The 14,823-nt window shown below is 48.6% G+C and overlaps 1 protein-coding gene across 2 annotated transcripts in view; it reads right to left on the bottom strand.

The window, feature by feature from the left end:
- Positions 1 to 14,823, bottom strand: part of PLEKHG4 (pleckstrin homology and RhoGEF domain containing G4) — a 169,223-nt gene that overhangs the window by 98,426 nt on the left and 55,974 nt on the right. For both annotated transcript variants that reach the window (XM_048816460.2, XM_048816462.2), the window contains exon 7: positions 3,478 to 3,564. In XM_048816460.2, the coding sequence (XP_048672417.2) occupies positions 3,478 to 3,564 (87 nt within the window). The remainder of the gene's footprint in view (positions 1 to 3,477; positions 3,565 to 14,823) is intronic.

Below are 14,823 nucleotides of genomic sequence, written 5' to 3'. Positions count from 1 at the left end.
TCATACAGAGATCATGAAAAGGTGGAGTAAGAGGCTAATTAGTTAAGATGAGCTATTATCAGCAGGAGAAAACAAACTTTTGTAGTGATAATCAAGATGACCATTTAGACAGTTGACAAGAGGGTGTGAGGAAACTTAACATGGGGAAATAGATTCAATATGTGTACTGACCCAGCCACTCCCAGTCTCTATTCAAACCCAAGTTAATGGGATCTAGTTGGCATATTAATTCAAGCTCAGCAGTTTCTCACTGGAGTCTGTTTTTGAAGCTTTTCTGTTGCAGAATTGCCACCTTTAAATCTGTTACTGATCATTGATCATTGGCTAACCGGAGTCAAGAAAACACCTTTTTTTGTTGCAGTTCAGGCACACCCTACGAGGGGAGGGGAACAAGTACGGTGAACGTCTTTCTATTGATCCACTTTCCAGCAGGGCTAACAAGAGATCCCAGCTCTCTGACAGCCTGAACCTCTACATGCACAGGGGAGGTACGTGCAATCCAATCACAAGGTGAAGGAAAAAACAAAAGCTCAGCAATCTTAGAATAATTCACTAGCTTCCCACTCTGTAGTTCAGTGAGCAAACTGGATGCAAAGCAGTGTGAAACGGAAGATTGAAAGGAGCCAGGAATTCCTCCAAAGCCAAAATTATCTGGTGGCGACAGAGCAAATCTCTGCCTTCCATGGTCACATGGCATGGTATGATTCATGCATGTTTACAAAGTTTCTGTGGGATTGTAAAACTGGCAATGGGCTTCCCAAAGTAACGTCCGGAGAAGCATCCTAACACAGCAGCCCTTCTCTGCTCCAATCACAGTGTGTCTCCGGTCTATGCCAGGAGTCATTTGCCACTTAGAGGGTACCCAAGATCCAATACACCCCAGCTTCCTCCCGTCAGAGGCTGCAGCTGAGCTGGTGCCATCCAAGAAACATAATACCCACTGGGAAAATGGACAAGAGCCGCTGAGAGAGCCTGCAGCGCTGGGCTGGGAGTGAGAAATTCAGACACAAACATCCAACATTCCTCTAGAGTTGCAAAGTTTCCATTTTCTCATTAAAACTGTGATTTTCCCTCTGATTCTCCTGTATGCCAATTTCTTTATTAATCTCTGTTCTGCCAGTTTCTGATCCCCTTGGATTTGGCAGCTTTCACTTGTTTAAAACTTTTTTTCCCATTCATTACTTTGGTTGTTTTCACCCACACAGATATTCCTCCGTATCCCTTGCTCTATGTCCCTCACACACACACACACACACACACACACACAAAATGCCCCCCTGCGTGTGAATGATCGGTAACAAATGCCTCCAGCTTATCACCTTTGCTCATTCTCTTTGTAACCAGAGATGGCCAGACTCCGCACACACAGCCACATTAAAACAACTTCTCCCAAAATGAATCTCAGAGCATTCAGGACCTTTTTCTGTAGGAATCCTGGGTGAAATCCTGGTTCCACTGAAGTCAATGGGAGCTTTGACTTCAAAGGGGCTAGGGCTTCATCCCAGGTCTCGTGGCTCCTTACACATTTACAACTGAGGTCATGTCTGACTCAAGCGCTGACAGCATGCTGAGTCCAATCCTCCACTCACTCACCTGCAGGCAATTCAGATTTTGAGCTCTTTGGAACAATGATTGTCCTGCTATATCGTGTATGAACAGTATCCAGCAAAAGGGGCCTGTGATGGGGTATGCAGCAAACCCCATGCTGGGTAACACAGGTTAACAGGATAATGTGGGCCCCGCCTCATCACATCTGGGAGAGCTTAAAAGGGAGAAACCCAGCTCAGCTGATGCAGACCAGACCAGACCAGACCTCACCTCACGTCCTCAGCTTCTAGAGAGAGGGCTGGCTGAAGGCAGGAGCTCCTCAATGAACCTTCCCTGAGGGAAAAGAGGTCCCAATGCTGACTCACCTTGAGAGGGAACCATTCCCCTTTATTACCTGTGAACTCAGCCCAAGAAGTGCCCTCTGAAGGAAGAGCGCCTACGTCCAGCTTTGGGATGATTCCTTTGGGTTATTTCCCTTGTTGTTCTGTTCACTGACAACCCCAGAAGGGGCCGACTACCCAGGGCCCAACCAGAGGGCTCTCAGAACTGCAGTGGGGAAAATGCCCAGATATCACAGAGCAGTGGCTTGGGTGAGTGCTTGGGCCCTGCCCAGAGCCTTAGCGTGTCCCTGGTGATGCATGCCTTGTCACCACTTCCTCAGTATGAATCAGGAGGCCTTCTCTATTGCCCCCTCCTCCTTGTGCAATTACAATTATTTTTACAGCTGCTGTGCTCCCACCCTACAAATAATACACTTTTGGATGCTGCTCTATCAATTTTAACTCACTGAAGTCACACCGCAGCTGCACAGTCAGAACTGCAGGTGATCAGGGGACGCAGAAGTTAAGCTTCCGACAGCCACACTAACTCAGCCACGTTGTGCATCTTGTATGTTTTGAGGTTTACATTTTGCAACTATCAGTAGTATATTAAGCTACTCCTTTAACATGCCTCTCCCTCTGTGTTGGACCTTTCTGTGTTGAGCTTCCTGGAGTCACAGAACAGCGCCTCCGCCATAGAGTTCAAGGCCAGGAGGGGCTGCATCTAGTCCAGTGTTTCTCGCATGCGGCCACAGTCATCTGGGCTGTGCTGGGGGGGTGCAAAGCAGTGGCCCCTCTCCCAGGGCCACCAGCAGCGGTGGGGTCCTGCCCCCCTCCAGAGAGAAAAACTCTGGAGGTGCAGGCAGCTGGTGAATTCCCCACTTTCCCAGGGGTAGGGGAGGCAGGCTTTGGCAATGGGGCTTTGAGCTCCGTCCACATGGTGGCAGGCTCTGGTTCCAGGCTCTGGCCCCAGGCTCACCACCCCCGCCATTGTCCTTGGGCCCCACTGCCTCCCTGCCCGCCTCCCCATTCAGGACTTAAATTTGTCCCAGGGCTTGCCGGGATTGAGTAAGTCTGGTGTGAAAAGTGATATTAACAAACACATAAATAACACTTTTCACAGCAGAAGACTTACCAGCTAGCAAGTCTTAGAAGAAGAAAAAGCGCAACCAAAAAAGCAAAACAAACAACAAAAAGACAAAAACATGCAAAGCACCTTATTTGTGTTTCTATTCTGGTTAGGTCCAGTAAAGAATAGAGACAACGAGGAGTCTGGTGGCACCTTAAAGACTAACAGATTTATTTGGGCATAAGATTTCGTGGGTAAAAAACCCCACTTCTTCAGATGCATGGAGTGAAAATTACAGATACAGGCATAAATATACTGACACACGAAGAGAAGGGAGTTACCTCACAAGTGGAGAACCAATGGTGACAAGGCCAATTCAGTCAGGGTGGATGTGGTCCACCCCCAATAATAGATGAGGAGGTGTCAATACCAAGAGAGGGGGAAATTGCTACAAATTAGTGCACAGAGTGCTCACTGTTCAGAGGCTTAACACAAGTATCAGGAGCTCCCCAGCAGTTCCTGAAAGAATGATTCCATTACCTGCACCGCTGTTGGCTTCTCCATCCGAAACGTGAGCTCTCTTTCAACAAGCAGGAGAACTCCGTGAATACAATGAGGAACCATGTCCTGTAACAGAGAACAGAGCACAGATCTCTTACGAGCTGGATGGATTGCTTAGGCGTATGTGTGACATTGCACCCCTTAAGGCTTTATGGAAATATGCTTATGAACGTGTATATGACATAACTGGAATATGTTTTATGACACATATGCCATGTAACATATCTCTGAAAAGGTTATTATCCACTGAATCTAATCATCCCATTTGTATGCATGTATCATTTTTGTATTTGAAGTTATGAATATTGGCTGTATACTTGTTGAATTTTAAATAGCCTCAGTAAAGCATTTGGTCAGCTTCCTGAGAAGGGAATGTGCAAATTAAGTGCCCAATCAAGAAACACTTAATGGACAATGGATCTTGGAAGGCTCCAATCCACATAAGAAGTTTATTTGAGGACTTTCAAGGTAGCATGTGAACCATTGCTGCTACCTGTAAGGTCTGAGTCGTGCGTGGACATGTGACTTGCCCATGTGACTCCAAAACTCCATCTTGTAGCTGGAATTCTACACAGGGGAAGGGTGGGGTGTCCACCCACAAGAGAAAGTCTATTTAAACCCCTGGGAGACCTCTCCATTTTGTCAGCTGCTGGCTCAAGAGATAGCCTCTCCACCGCCAAGGATACCTGAAAGAAACTGGAACAAAGGACAGTAACTATAGGGTGGGTGAGCGATTGCTGGACCCAGACTAGAAGGTGGCTAGTCTGTAAAAGGAAACTTACTAGAACACCTCTGAGGGTGAGGTTTTATCTGTATTCAGTTTTCTTACTGTATTAGGCATAGACTTGAGTGTTCTATTTCATTTTGCTTGGTAATTCACTTTGTTCTGTCTGTTAGTACTTGGAACCACTTAAATCCTACTTTCTGCATTTAATAAAATCACTTTTTACGTATTATTTAACCCAGAGTATGCATTAATACTGGGGGGGGGGGGGGAACAGCTGTGCGTATCTCTCTATCAGTGTTATAGAGGGCAAACATTTTGAGTTTACCTTTATATAGGGTAAAACGGATTACTCTGGGGTTTGGACCCCATTGGGTGTTGGGCATCTGAATGTTAGAGACAGGAACACTTCTTACGCTGCTTTCAGTTAAGCCTGCAGCTTGTGGGACGTGGTTCAGACCTGGGTCTGTGTTTGTAGCCGGCAAGCATGTCTGGCACTACCAGGCAGGGCTCTGGAGTCCCAAATTGGCAGGGAAAGCAGGGGCAGAAGTAGTCTTGGCTCATCAGTTGGCAGCCCCACGGGGTCTTCTGTGATCCAACCCATCACATTATGTACCATTATTTTATTTCAACACAAGAGATTGCAATGCCTTCTTCAAAGATAGCTGCAATTCAAACTGGAGGGCACAGTCTCCCCTTAAGGAGCAGGCAGTTATACCTGTTGGTGAGGGTCTTCCCTGAAGAGAATGTACTCTCCAAGCTGTTAGCCCTGCAGTTACCTTAGGGAAACACTGCACAGAGTCAGGTTACCTGGATGCAGTAAAAAGTTGCCTTTTTCGCCAGGCACTGTCCCTACCTGAAAAGTGGCATTTTCCTCACAATGCCAGCAATTTTGTGTTCTTTACTTAACTGCTCCCAGCCCAGCACCAAGGACTTGCCTCCAGCCACCAGCATTAACAGACAGAAGCACCAAAATTCAAGGATGTCCTGGCAGCTGTGGCCTCAAACTCTCTCTCTCTCTGCTCCAGCAGGAGGTCTCTAAGTGGGAGAGCATTCCACAGGAAAGTTAGAGACAGGCACAAAGAGCTAAGACAGGAGTAAAGAAAATGGACTATGTGAATAGTGGGGTTGCTAACCAAATCATGGCTTGGTTTGGACGCAGGGAAGGCTTCATATTTTAGCAAGTGTTCTAATAGGAGCTCTTCCAATAAAAGGCTATAGGAAAGCCTTTGCCCAAGCTAAATTGTGAGGGTCTCTGGATTGGTAAAGCCAAAATATCAGAAATAAAATATTAAGCAACTGTGATGGGTGTCCACCCCACACAAGACTTGAAAGGTTAAGGTGGTGAGGGGGGGCCAATTAACTGCCCAAGCTGCACCTGGAGAAGGAGCCAGGGAGCAAGGATTAATTAGACAAGGCTCAGCTGAAAAGAACAGGAGGGGCCTGTCTAAAGCCCAGGAGCTGAGAGCAGCAGGGGGGCTTCAGGGAAGTAGTCTGCAGTCATTCCCTGGGGGAAGGGAGGTGTGTTTGGGGCTATAGAGCTAGGTAGCCTACAGCTACTCCCTGGAAGGAGGGAGTCTGGGCTGGCAACCCCAGAGCAGGGGGAGAGCCAGGAAGGCAGGAAAAGCAGCAACGTATGGGGTAGGGCAGACCTTGGCTGCTGAGAGGGGCCCTGAGCTGAAACCTGGTGTAGAAGGTGGGCGCAGTTTTCTCTACCAGCCACCAGGGAAGTAGTACGGACCAGACAGCGGCGAACAGACCGCCTGGGACAATTCACCTTGGAAGACTTTGATACCCCAGAGGGGGAGGATGATAGCCACCTGGTTGGAGGGCCAAGTCATGAACAAGAAGCTGCAGCTCCTGGGGCAAGAGGTGCAACAGGGTGAGAGAAGACAGGTGAAGGGACTACCAGAGGAAGGTGCAGCACCTGGAAAGAGTTAATCCCCAGAGCAGCCAGGAGGAGGTGCCCTGGTGCCGAGTGAAACCCCCTGACAGCAACAAACAAATTTTTTTGGTATGGCTTCAGCTGCAATCTGTCCAGAAGAAATGCAATTGACCGGCAAGCCTTTGACAGGAGAACTCTGTAACCATGTTCTCCAGCGTCCTTTAAGGACGTAACACCCAAAGTGAGCAGCAGCATAAGCAAACAAAGTAGGCAATCACAGGGAAACGCAGGGGATGATGAACTCCAGCGAATGGCGCTGCAGATTGCTTTACAAGTCTCCCATTTCTACCCCATCGGCTGAACTTGACTCTAAATTAATGGCTTGAGTGCCAGCTCTAAGAATACAGTTCTGCCTCAGCTCTCACTGTGAAAGGTGGAAGAAGCTGTCCAAGTCTAATGTCTTGAATCCTAGAGGTGCTTCCCTTTAACTGATCTAGTCATTGGTCTTTCTTTTGATTGAGAAATGAAAGGCCGATGTTCAGAGAGGCCCAATTCAGGATTCTACAAATACAAGGGCCATAACCGCAGTGGAGATCTCTGGGCAAGGAAACAGCCTTTTCCTTATGCTAAAGAAGGATCTCTCCTCACCCCACCCCCTTGTATGAGTGGGATACAATGCCCTTCTAAGCCTACAGCCGTTTTTCTGAATAGTTTGTTTACCTTTTCATTTGACCACTGACAAATGTCAGCAAAAGGCCAGAACAGCGCACAGGGCACACAACTAGCTCAGAATTACTGGAGTAAAAACTGGGGATCACCTGGGAGGGGAAGGGAGAGGGGAGAGAGACACAGATCACAGCTGTACAGACATTCTGAAATCTGAATGGTGTGTCTGCTGGACAGTGCGGGTGGGTGAAGATGAACTATCGTTTCCAGACAGCTGGTGGCACTGAACATTTATATTTAATTAGGCTCCCCACCACCACCTTTCTTTTCCTCCTACCTGCTTGCATAATAGGGTCATGATGCTACTGTTCTGACAATCCAATAATTTCTGAGAACACACGATGAGACTGTAAAATTGGAATTATGATTACAGATAACCAGAAAGTGTGTGTGGGGGGGGGGGTAGGGGTTCCTTTGGAAATTTTCATTGAAAAACTAAAATTTTCATCCAAAAACTGTCAGAGACAGACATTTTTTTAGTTTTCCAGAAAAAAAAATGTCAGAGGACTGGGTAGTAGGTGGCCAGGCCTAGTGGTCAGAGTAGGAGTCCGGCCTAGTGGTCAGCATCTGAACACCAGAGCCCAGGGTTGAGACAGGGCCAGACCCAGGAAGCAGGGCCAAAGATCAGAAGCAGAGTCAGAGTCCAAATGCCAGAGCCAAAGGTGCAGATGGAGTTAGGAATCAGAGCCAAGGGTCAGAACTGGATTACCAGAAGTCAGGGAAGGCAGGATCAGGGCTGGTTCTGAAGCAGAACCAAGGCTGGAACAGGATGGGAACATGCCTGGGTGCAGGGCAGGATGTGGGCTGGAGCTGTGGAGGAGCAAAGTAGGAGCAGGGCTTGGGGAGACAAGCACAGGAAGGCAGAGAGTCTGTGGGCATGTGCATTGAACAGCCAGCAAGCTGTTGATGCTGCTAGGTTTAAGAACCGGCCTGCTGGCTTCTTTAGCCAGTCAAGCAGGGTGGTCCATCAGGCTGCCTAGGATGTCAGGAGTACTGAGCAGGTGCAGCTAAGGGCTGTACTCCTGACAGAAAATGGAATATTTCCAAGGAAAGCAGACACTTTCCACAACAGTTTTTGTTTTGTCAGAAGCTCAATTATCAGTTGGAAAAAAGTTAAAAGAACAATTTTGACCAGACCTAATTCTGACTTGCAGGTTGAATGCAGCAGAAGGAGGGACTGGTGCACAAGAGGTTAGAAAGGGAAGGGCAGAATCTGAGCAGGCAAGAGGCTGGCAAAGGAAACTTCCTATAGCTCACAATCTATTTTTGGTTTCTTGCTTGCAGTGTTGTTGTAGCCACGTTGGTCCCAGGATATTAGAGAGACAAGGTGGGTGAGGTAGTATTTTTTCTGGACCAACTTCTGCTGGTGAAAGAGACAAGCTTTCAAGTTTACATAGAGTTCTGTCTCTCTAATCTCTTTGTTTACATTTTCACTAATAAGATGACACCACGCTAGAAGGGGTCCCAAGCACTTTGGAGGACAGGGTTAGAATTCAAAAGGACTTTAACAAATGAGAGAATTGATCAGAAAGCAACAGCATGAAATTCAATAGATAAGTGCAAAGGACTACACTGAGGAAGGAAAAACCAAAGGCACCACTACAAAATGGGGAATAGCTGGCTAGGTGTAATTCTGCTGAAAACTATCTGGGGTTACAGTGGATCAGAAATTGAATATGAGTCAATGAGATGCAGTTGTGAAAACAGCTAATATCATTCTGCGGTGTATTAACAGGAGTGTTGAACGTAGGACACGAGGTAATTGCCCCACTCTACTCAGCACTTGTGAGGTGTCAGCTGGATACTGTGTCCAGTTTTGCCCACCACACTTTAGGAAAGATGTGGACAAATTGGAGAGTCTAGAGTAGAGCAACAAAAATGACAAAAACCTGACCTATAAGGAAAGGGTAAAAAAACTGGGTATGTTTAGTTTTGAGAAAAGAAGACTGACGGGGGACCTGAGAGTCTTCAAATATGTTAAGTATGTTATAAAGAGAATGGTGATCAATTGTTCTCCATGTCTACTGAAGGTACAACAAGAAGTTGTTCCTTGACTTTAGAAAAGCTTTTGACACGGTCTCCCACAGTATTCTTGCCAGCAAGTTAAAGAAGTGTGGATTGGATGAATGAACTATAAGGTGGAGAGAAAGCTGGCTAGATTGTCGGGCTCAACACGTAGTGATCAATGGCTCCATGTCTAGTTGGCAGCCGGTATCAAGTGGAGTGCCCCAAGGGTCGGTCCTTGGGCCGGTTTTGTTCAATATCTTCATAAATGATCTGGAGGATGGCGTGGATTGCACCCTCAGCAAGTTTGCAGATGACACTAAACTGGGAGGAGAGGTAGAATTGCTGGAGGGTAGGGATAGGATACAGAGAGCCCTAGACAAATTAGAGGATTGGGCCAAAAGAAATCTGATGAGGTTCAACAAGGACAAGTGCAGAGTCCTGCACTTAGGACGGAAGAATCCCATGCACCGCTACAGACAAGGGACCGAAAGGGTAGGCAGCAGTTCTGCAGAAAAGGACCTAGGGGTTAAAGTGGACGAGAAGCTGGATATGAGTCAACAGTGTGCCCTTGTTGCCAAGAAGGCCAATGGCATTTTGGGATGTATAAGTAGGGGCATTGCAAGCAGATCGAGGGATGTGATCATTCCCCTCTATTCAACATTGGTGAGGCCTCATCTGGAGTACTGTGTCCAGTTTTGGGCCCCACACGACAAGAAGGATGTGGAAAAATTGGAAAACGTCCAGCGGAGGGCACCAAAAATGATTAGGGGACTGGAACACATGACTTATGAGGAGAGGCTGAGGGAACTGGGATTGTTTAGTATGCAGAAGAGAAGAAAGAGGGGGGATTTGATAGCTGCTTTCAACTACCTGAAAGGGGATTCCGAAGAGGATGGATCTAGATGTTCTCAGTGGTAGCAGAGGACAGAACAAGGAGTGATGGTCTCAAGTTGCATTACCTTAGGTTTAGGTTGGAAATTAGGAAAAACTCTTTCACTCGGAGGGTGGTGAAACACTGGAATGGGTTACCTAGGGAGGTGGTGGAATCTCCTTCCTTGGAGGTTTTTAAGGTCAGGCTTGACAAAGCCCTGGCTGGGATGATTTAGTTGGGGATTGGTCCTGCTTTGAGCAGGGGGTTGGACTAGATGACCTCCTGAGGTCCCTTCCAACCCTGAGATTCTATGATTCTAAGTAATGGGCTTAATCTGCAGCAAGGGAGATTTAGGTTATTTAGTAAGAAAAACTTTTTAACTCTCAGGGTGGTTAAGCTCCTGAACAGGCTTCCAAGGGAGGTTGTGGAATCCCCATCACCGGAGGTTTTTAAGAACTGGTTAAAGAAACACCTGTCAGGGATGGTCTAGGCCAGTGGTTTTAAAACTTTTTTTCTGGCCACCCAGTTGAAGAAAATTGTTGATGCCCACGACACAATGGAGCTGCGAATGAGGGGTTTGGGGTGTGGGAGGGGCTCAGGGCTGGGGCAAAACGGTTGGGGTGCAGGGGTGAAGGCTCCAGGGTGGGGCTTGGAATGAGGGGTTCAGGATGTGGGAGGGGGCTCTGGGCTGGGGATGCAGGCTCTGGGGTGGGGCCAGGGATGAGGGGATTGGGGTGCAGGAAGGGGTTCCTGGTTTGGTGGGAGTTGCGGGCTTATCTCGGGCAGCTCCTGGTCAGTGGCGCAGCGGGGGTACAGAGGCAGGCTTCCTGCCTGTCCTGGCACGCGGACCGCGCTGCGTCCCAGAAGCAGCCAGCAGCAGGTCTGGCTCCTAGGCGGAGGCGCGCAAGCGGCTCCACGTGGCTCTCGCCCGTGTGCACTGCCCCCACCAGCCCCCATTGGCGGGAGTGCAGAGCTGAGGCTTGGGGCAGGGGCAGCGCATGGAGCCCCATGGCCACCCCACCTAGGAGCCAGACCTGCTGCTGGCCACTTCCAGGGCACAGCACAGAGTCAGAACAGGTAGGAACTAGCCTGCCTTAGCCAGGCAGCACTGCCGCTGGGACTTTTAACCCAGCAGGCCTATTCCTAGCTATTCTGGGGCCCTACGCATACCCCCCGCGGGGTGTGGGCGGGGGCCCAAGCCTCTGCGGGGGGGGGGGGGGGCTGGCTTGGGAGGCAGGGGGGAACCGCTCCCCAGCACTCACCAGTGGTGAGTGGAGGCCCGGCCCTGCTGCAGTCCTCAGGGGAGTGCGGGCAGGGCAGGGATGGGGTTTTTGGGGAAGGGGTGGAGTGGGGGCGGGGCTGGGGTGGAGCAGGGGTGGGAAGAGGCAGGGCTATCTAAGGGCTTATTAACTAGGATAAAGGAATGAGAGTTATTTATCGGTTGAAGTAAGGAAACATACACACACATGAGTTACCATGTAAATCCTAAGAATGACAGAGTTGTAGTGATCTGTCAATTCAAAGTGTCTTTCAGGGCAGACCCAGGGGGCAGCTCCTGGAGATCTCTGGTTTCTCTTTAGAGTCTCTGGCCCTTCAGAGTTCAAACAGCCAAAAAAGATTCAGTTTCTTCTTGTTAGGGATTTTTATTCCCTTCCCCTAGAGTTCAAGAAGATGGGTCGAGTTCACATGCATATCTCTCCTTCATGGGTGGGGGGAACAATCAACAAAGTCTTTTGTCCTCTGATGCTCCACAGTGGTTTGTCCGGTGTCTGTGGGCCTTCTTTTGCTGGGCAGGAGATAACACCTCCTGTGGCAAACTACTCTTTTACAATTGGTAATGTTTCTCTCCCAACTGGGGAGGGAGGGCGTAGGGGGGGTTTACCGTTTCAGAGCAAACATTTAAATATTACCTTATAACATGGGATAGAGATATTATCAGTGAGATTAATGCATGCGGCAATTTACAAACATTTCATTGAATCTAAACATGAAATACATTCTTATAAGTCTCATACCTATTTTGAGCAGAACTAACATACAGGTGACCTGCTCTGGTCTCCAGCCACAAGCTTGTCAGTTCTTAGCTAATGCCTGCAGCCTGGGCTAGAGCTGGCATCTGGTTTGCCAGCGTCATTTTTCTTTACAGGGAAAGATTGTGGTTTGAATTTTGCGTGCCAACACAAACTTTTAATCCTGTAATCTGCTGGTTCTGCATGTCGAAATGGGAAAAGGGTGGCAGTGGAAAGTGTGTGTGAGGGCAACAGAAAGAGCAACAGTTTGCAACAGGCAGTTTCCCGTGTTGGTCTTGCCTTTTAAGGGAGATGGTTGATGCATGAAATGTATATCTCTATATTCTCAGCTAAAACTGATCCAGGTCCTCCATAAAACAGGAAGATTCCAAATACTTGAAAGACATTTCCTTTACTCTTGTAAGTAGCATTTGGATCAGCTAACGATGAAGCATAGTAATCTAGGGCCTGTAGTCTTCATATTGAAGCAGAGGGCTAACATCACGGGCCGCTGGCCCTTTATTTAAAATTTTAGGAGTGCCATGCTGTTCATTAGCAGAGTCCATTAGGAAGCCAGAAGATGGGTTCTTGAAGTTTTGTGCTTGATAAGGAAGGTGGCGGGAAGATGCTAACCCTTTATCTATTTGAAAAGTCTCACGTTTGTTTTGGGTCTTATGATTTTTTTCTTTATAAAATCAATGTGATCCCAATATGCTGAGGCCTAGACATATCAGTGAGAGGGGACATTGTGTCCATAGCCGAATCTCCACATGCGGAACTAAGTTCACTTTTGTTTGATTTTAGTTAGAAGGTCTTAGAATCACAGAATCTTACAAATGTCAAGGCTGGAAGGGACCTTGAGAAATCGTCTAGTCTGTCCCCTTGTGCTGAGGCAGGAGAAGGTACACCTAGACTAATGGTTTTCAAACCGTGGGTCGCGACCCAGAACTGGGTCATGGAATGGAGGGGACAGGGTCGCGGCAGCTCTGGTCAGCACCACTGACTGGGTCGTTAAAAGGTGGCAAGACAGACTGGAGAGTCTCAGGAGACTGTCTGTGACTCCATGGTAAGATTGTTATAATGATCCAGGAGTTCACATTTGGTACCAGCTTTGTGAAATCTAATTATGGAACACACCACCAGTTTCGGGTGTCTGCCCTGTTTTTGACTGTTTGCCCTGAGGTAGGCATTCCTGGTTGTGAGCCACACCAGAGAGTGTGACAAAAACAAGCAGAGAAAAATCCTGCAGGTGTTAGATCACTAATTACCCTTCAGAATTTCACTGTGCACTGGCCCAGACCTGCTGCTCATTAACCAAAGAGCTGCCCAGTGGCACTGCACAGCAGCCATGAAAGTCACCTGGCTTTCTGCTGTGCAGAGATGAGGAGAGCTTTCTAACACATTTGCTCAGCAACTACAAGAGTCCATAACTTGTGAGGAGAAGAGGGAAATTAGGTAGCCAGGAAGGCTATAAAGATTGACATTTCCCCTCTGATGGGCAGTTAACATTACGTCCTAGGAACAACAGCCAGAACAAGTTCTCAGCACGGGTATCACTCCCTAACTTCACTGGTCATACAGTATAATCAGTGTATACTGATGACAGCTCTTCCACGAAGAGCAGTGTCCTGGAGAGAACCTGAAAGATTCTGCAAAGCAGCCCAGTCAGACAGAGATATGTGGAAATGACATGCTTTGTTCTGTATCAACAGGGTGTAGTGGGATCATGCTACACTCCGTTTTAAGCAGAATACGGAAACATATTTGATTTTTCTTACAAAATACATATGCTATTGGAAGCTTCTGTATTGCTGAAAGAAGTCTGTATCTATGGAAGTATGAGCATGACTGATAGGTATAAAGTATCTGCACCTAAGGCACAAGGCTTAAATTCACAAAAGTACTTAGGTATCCAAGTCCCAGTTCCAGGCTCCACTGCGATTCACAAAACTTCCACTGAACTTTGTAGCCACCTAAACTCACTAAACTTTGCAGTAAAAGATCCCTAGCTGCCTATGTGTATGCCTCTGGGCTTGTACACAGCTGCCTCCCTCATTCTAGGTATCCAGACACCTAAGCCCCAGGACGATTCACAAACCTAACTCGTGTGCAGGACCCAATCCGGTACATGCCTGCTGAGTACAGTGACTGGATTGGGCTCCTTAGGCAAGTTGACACAAAACACCTAGGGCGGTGGTTGGGACAACAAGGAGGATCTCCCTCGTAACTTTTAACCCAGGGGTTAGGGCACTCAGTTGAGATGGGAGAGCCCCCGCCCACCGTTCAAGTCCCCTCTCTGCCTCAGAGGGGAAAAGGATTTGAAAAGGGATCTACTACCTTTGAGGCGAGCACCCTAACCACTGAGCTATGGGATATGTCTCTCCTGTTGAAGCTGTTCCATTGTGGAGAACTAATGAAAGAGTGATTTAGGCCAGAGTGAGGGAGAAAAGACAACCCTGAGAATTCTGGGTGGCACGTATAATAGACTGGGGAAGGCTGTGCCTTCCCAAACAGCCCCGCATGGCCCCGCCCATGCTCCACCCTGAAGCCCCCTCCTGCTTGCCACTAGTTGGCCCCAGCCCAGGCAGGCTGCTCCTCTTCCGGGAAGCCTGCTGGGGCTGGAGCTAGGGCGGTTGGCACTTTGGATGGCTGAGGATGCCCAAGTCCAGGGCTGGGGGGGGGGGGGGGGGAGGGCCGCCTGCTGCCCCCTGGTGCTCCGGGGCTGTGAGGGGGCATGCCAAACGCCTGCCCAGTGCTCTGGGGCTGGGCGGAGGAACCATACATTGTCCGCTGGTGCTCCGGGGCTGAAGGCGCTCGGGTGGCCTGAGGCAGGGGGACTGGCGGCCACTGGGAGGGGGCCCTCTGGGATTCAGCAGGGGAAGGGGGGCGGGAGGGGCAGGGCCTCAGGCAGAAGGGGTGGAGCTAGCCTCCCTGAGCTTGTGGTTCACCCACCGCCCATGCCGAAAATGACTCTTACCTGGTGGTTAGTGAACTCACCCAGCATGTGAGAGACCCAGAGTCCACTCCTCCTGCTCTAAGGATGCTTTAATTATTTAGCCACCGTGCAATAGCTTCAAGGCAGAGATTAGGGGAATACCCTCCC

This window comes from Caretta caretta, chromosome 12 (genome assembly GCF_965140235.1).
Source record: "Caretta caretta isolate rCarCar2 chromosome 12, rCarCar1.hap1, whole genome shotgun sequence".
NCBI lineage: Eukaryota > Metazoa > Chordata > Testudines > Cheloniidae > Caretta > Caretta caretta.
The sequence above is the reverse complement of the archived record's forward strand: the minus strand, read 5'-3'. Positions and strand labels throughout refer to the sequence as shown.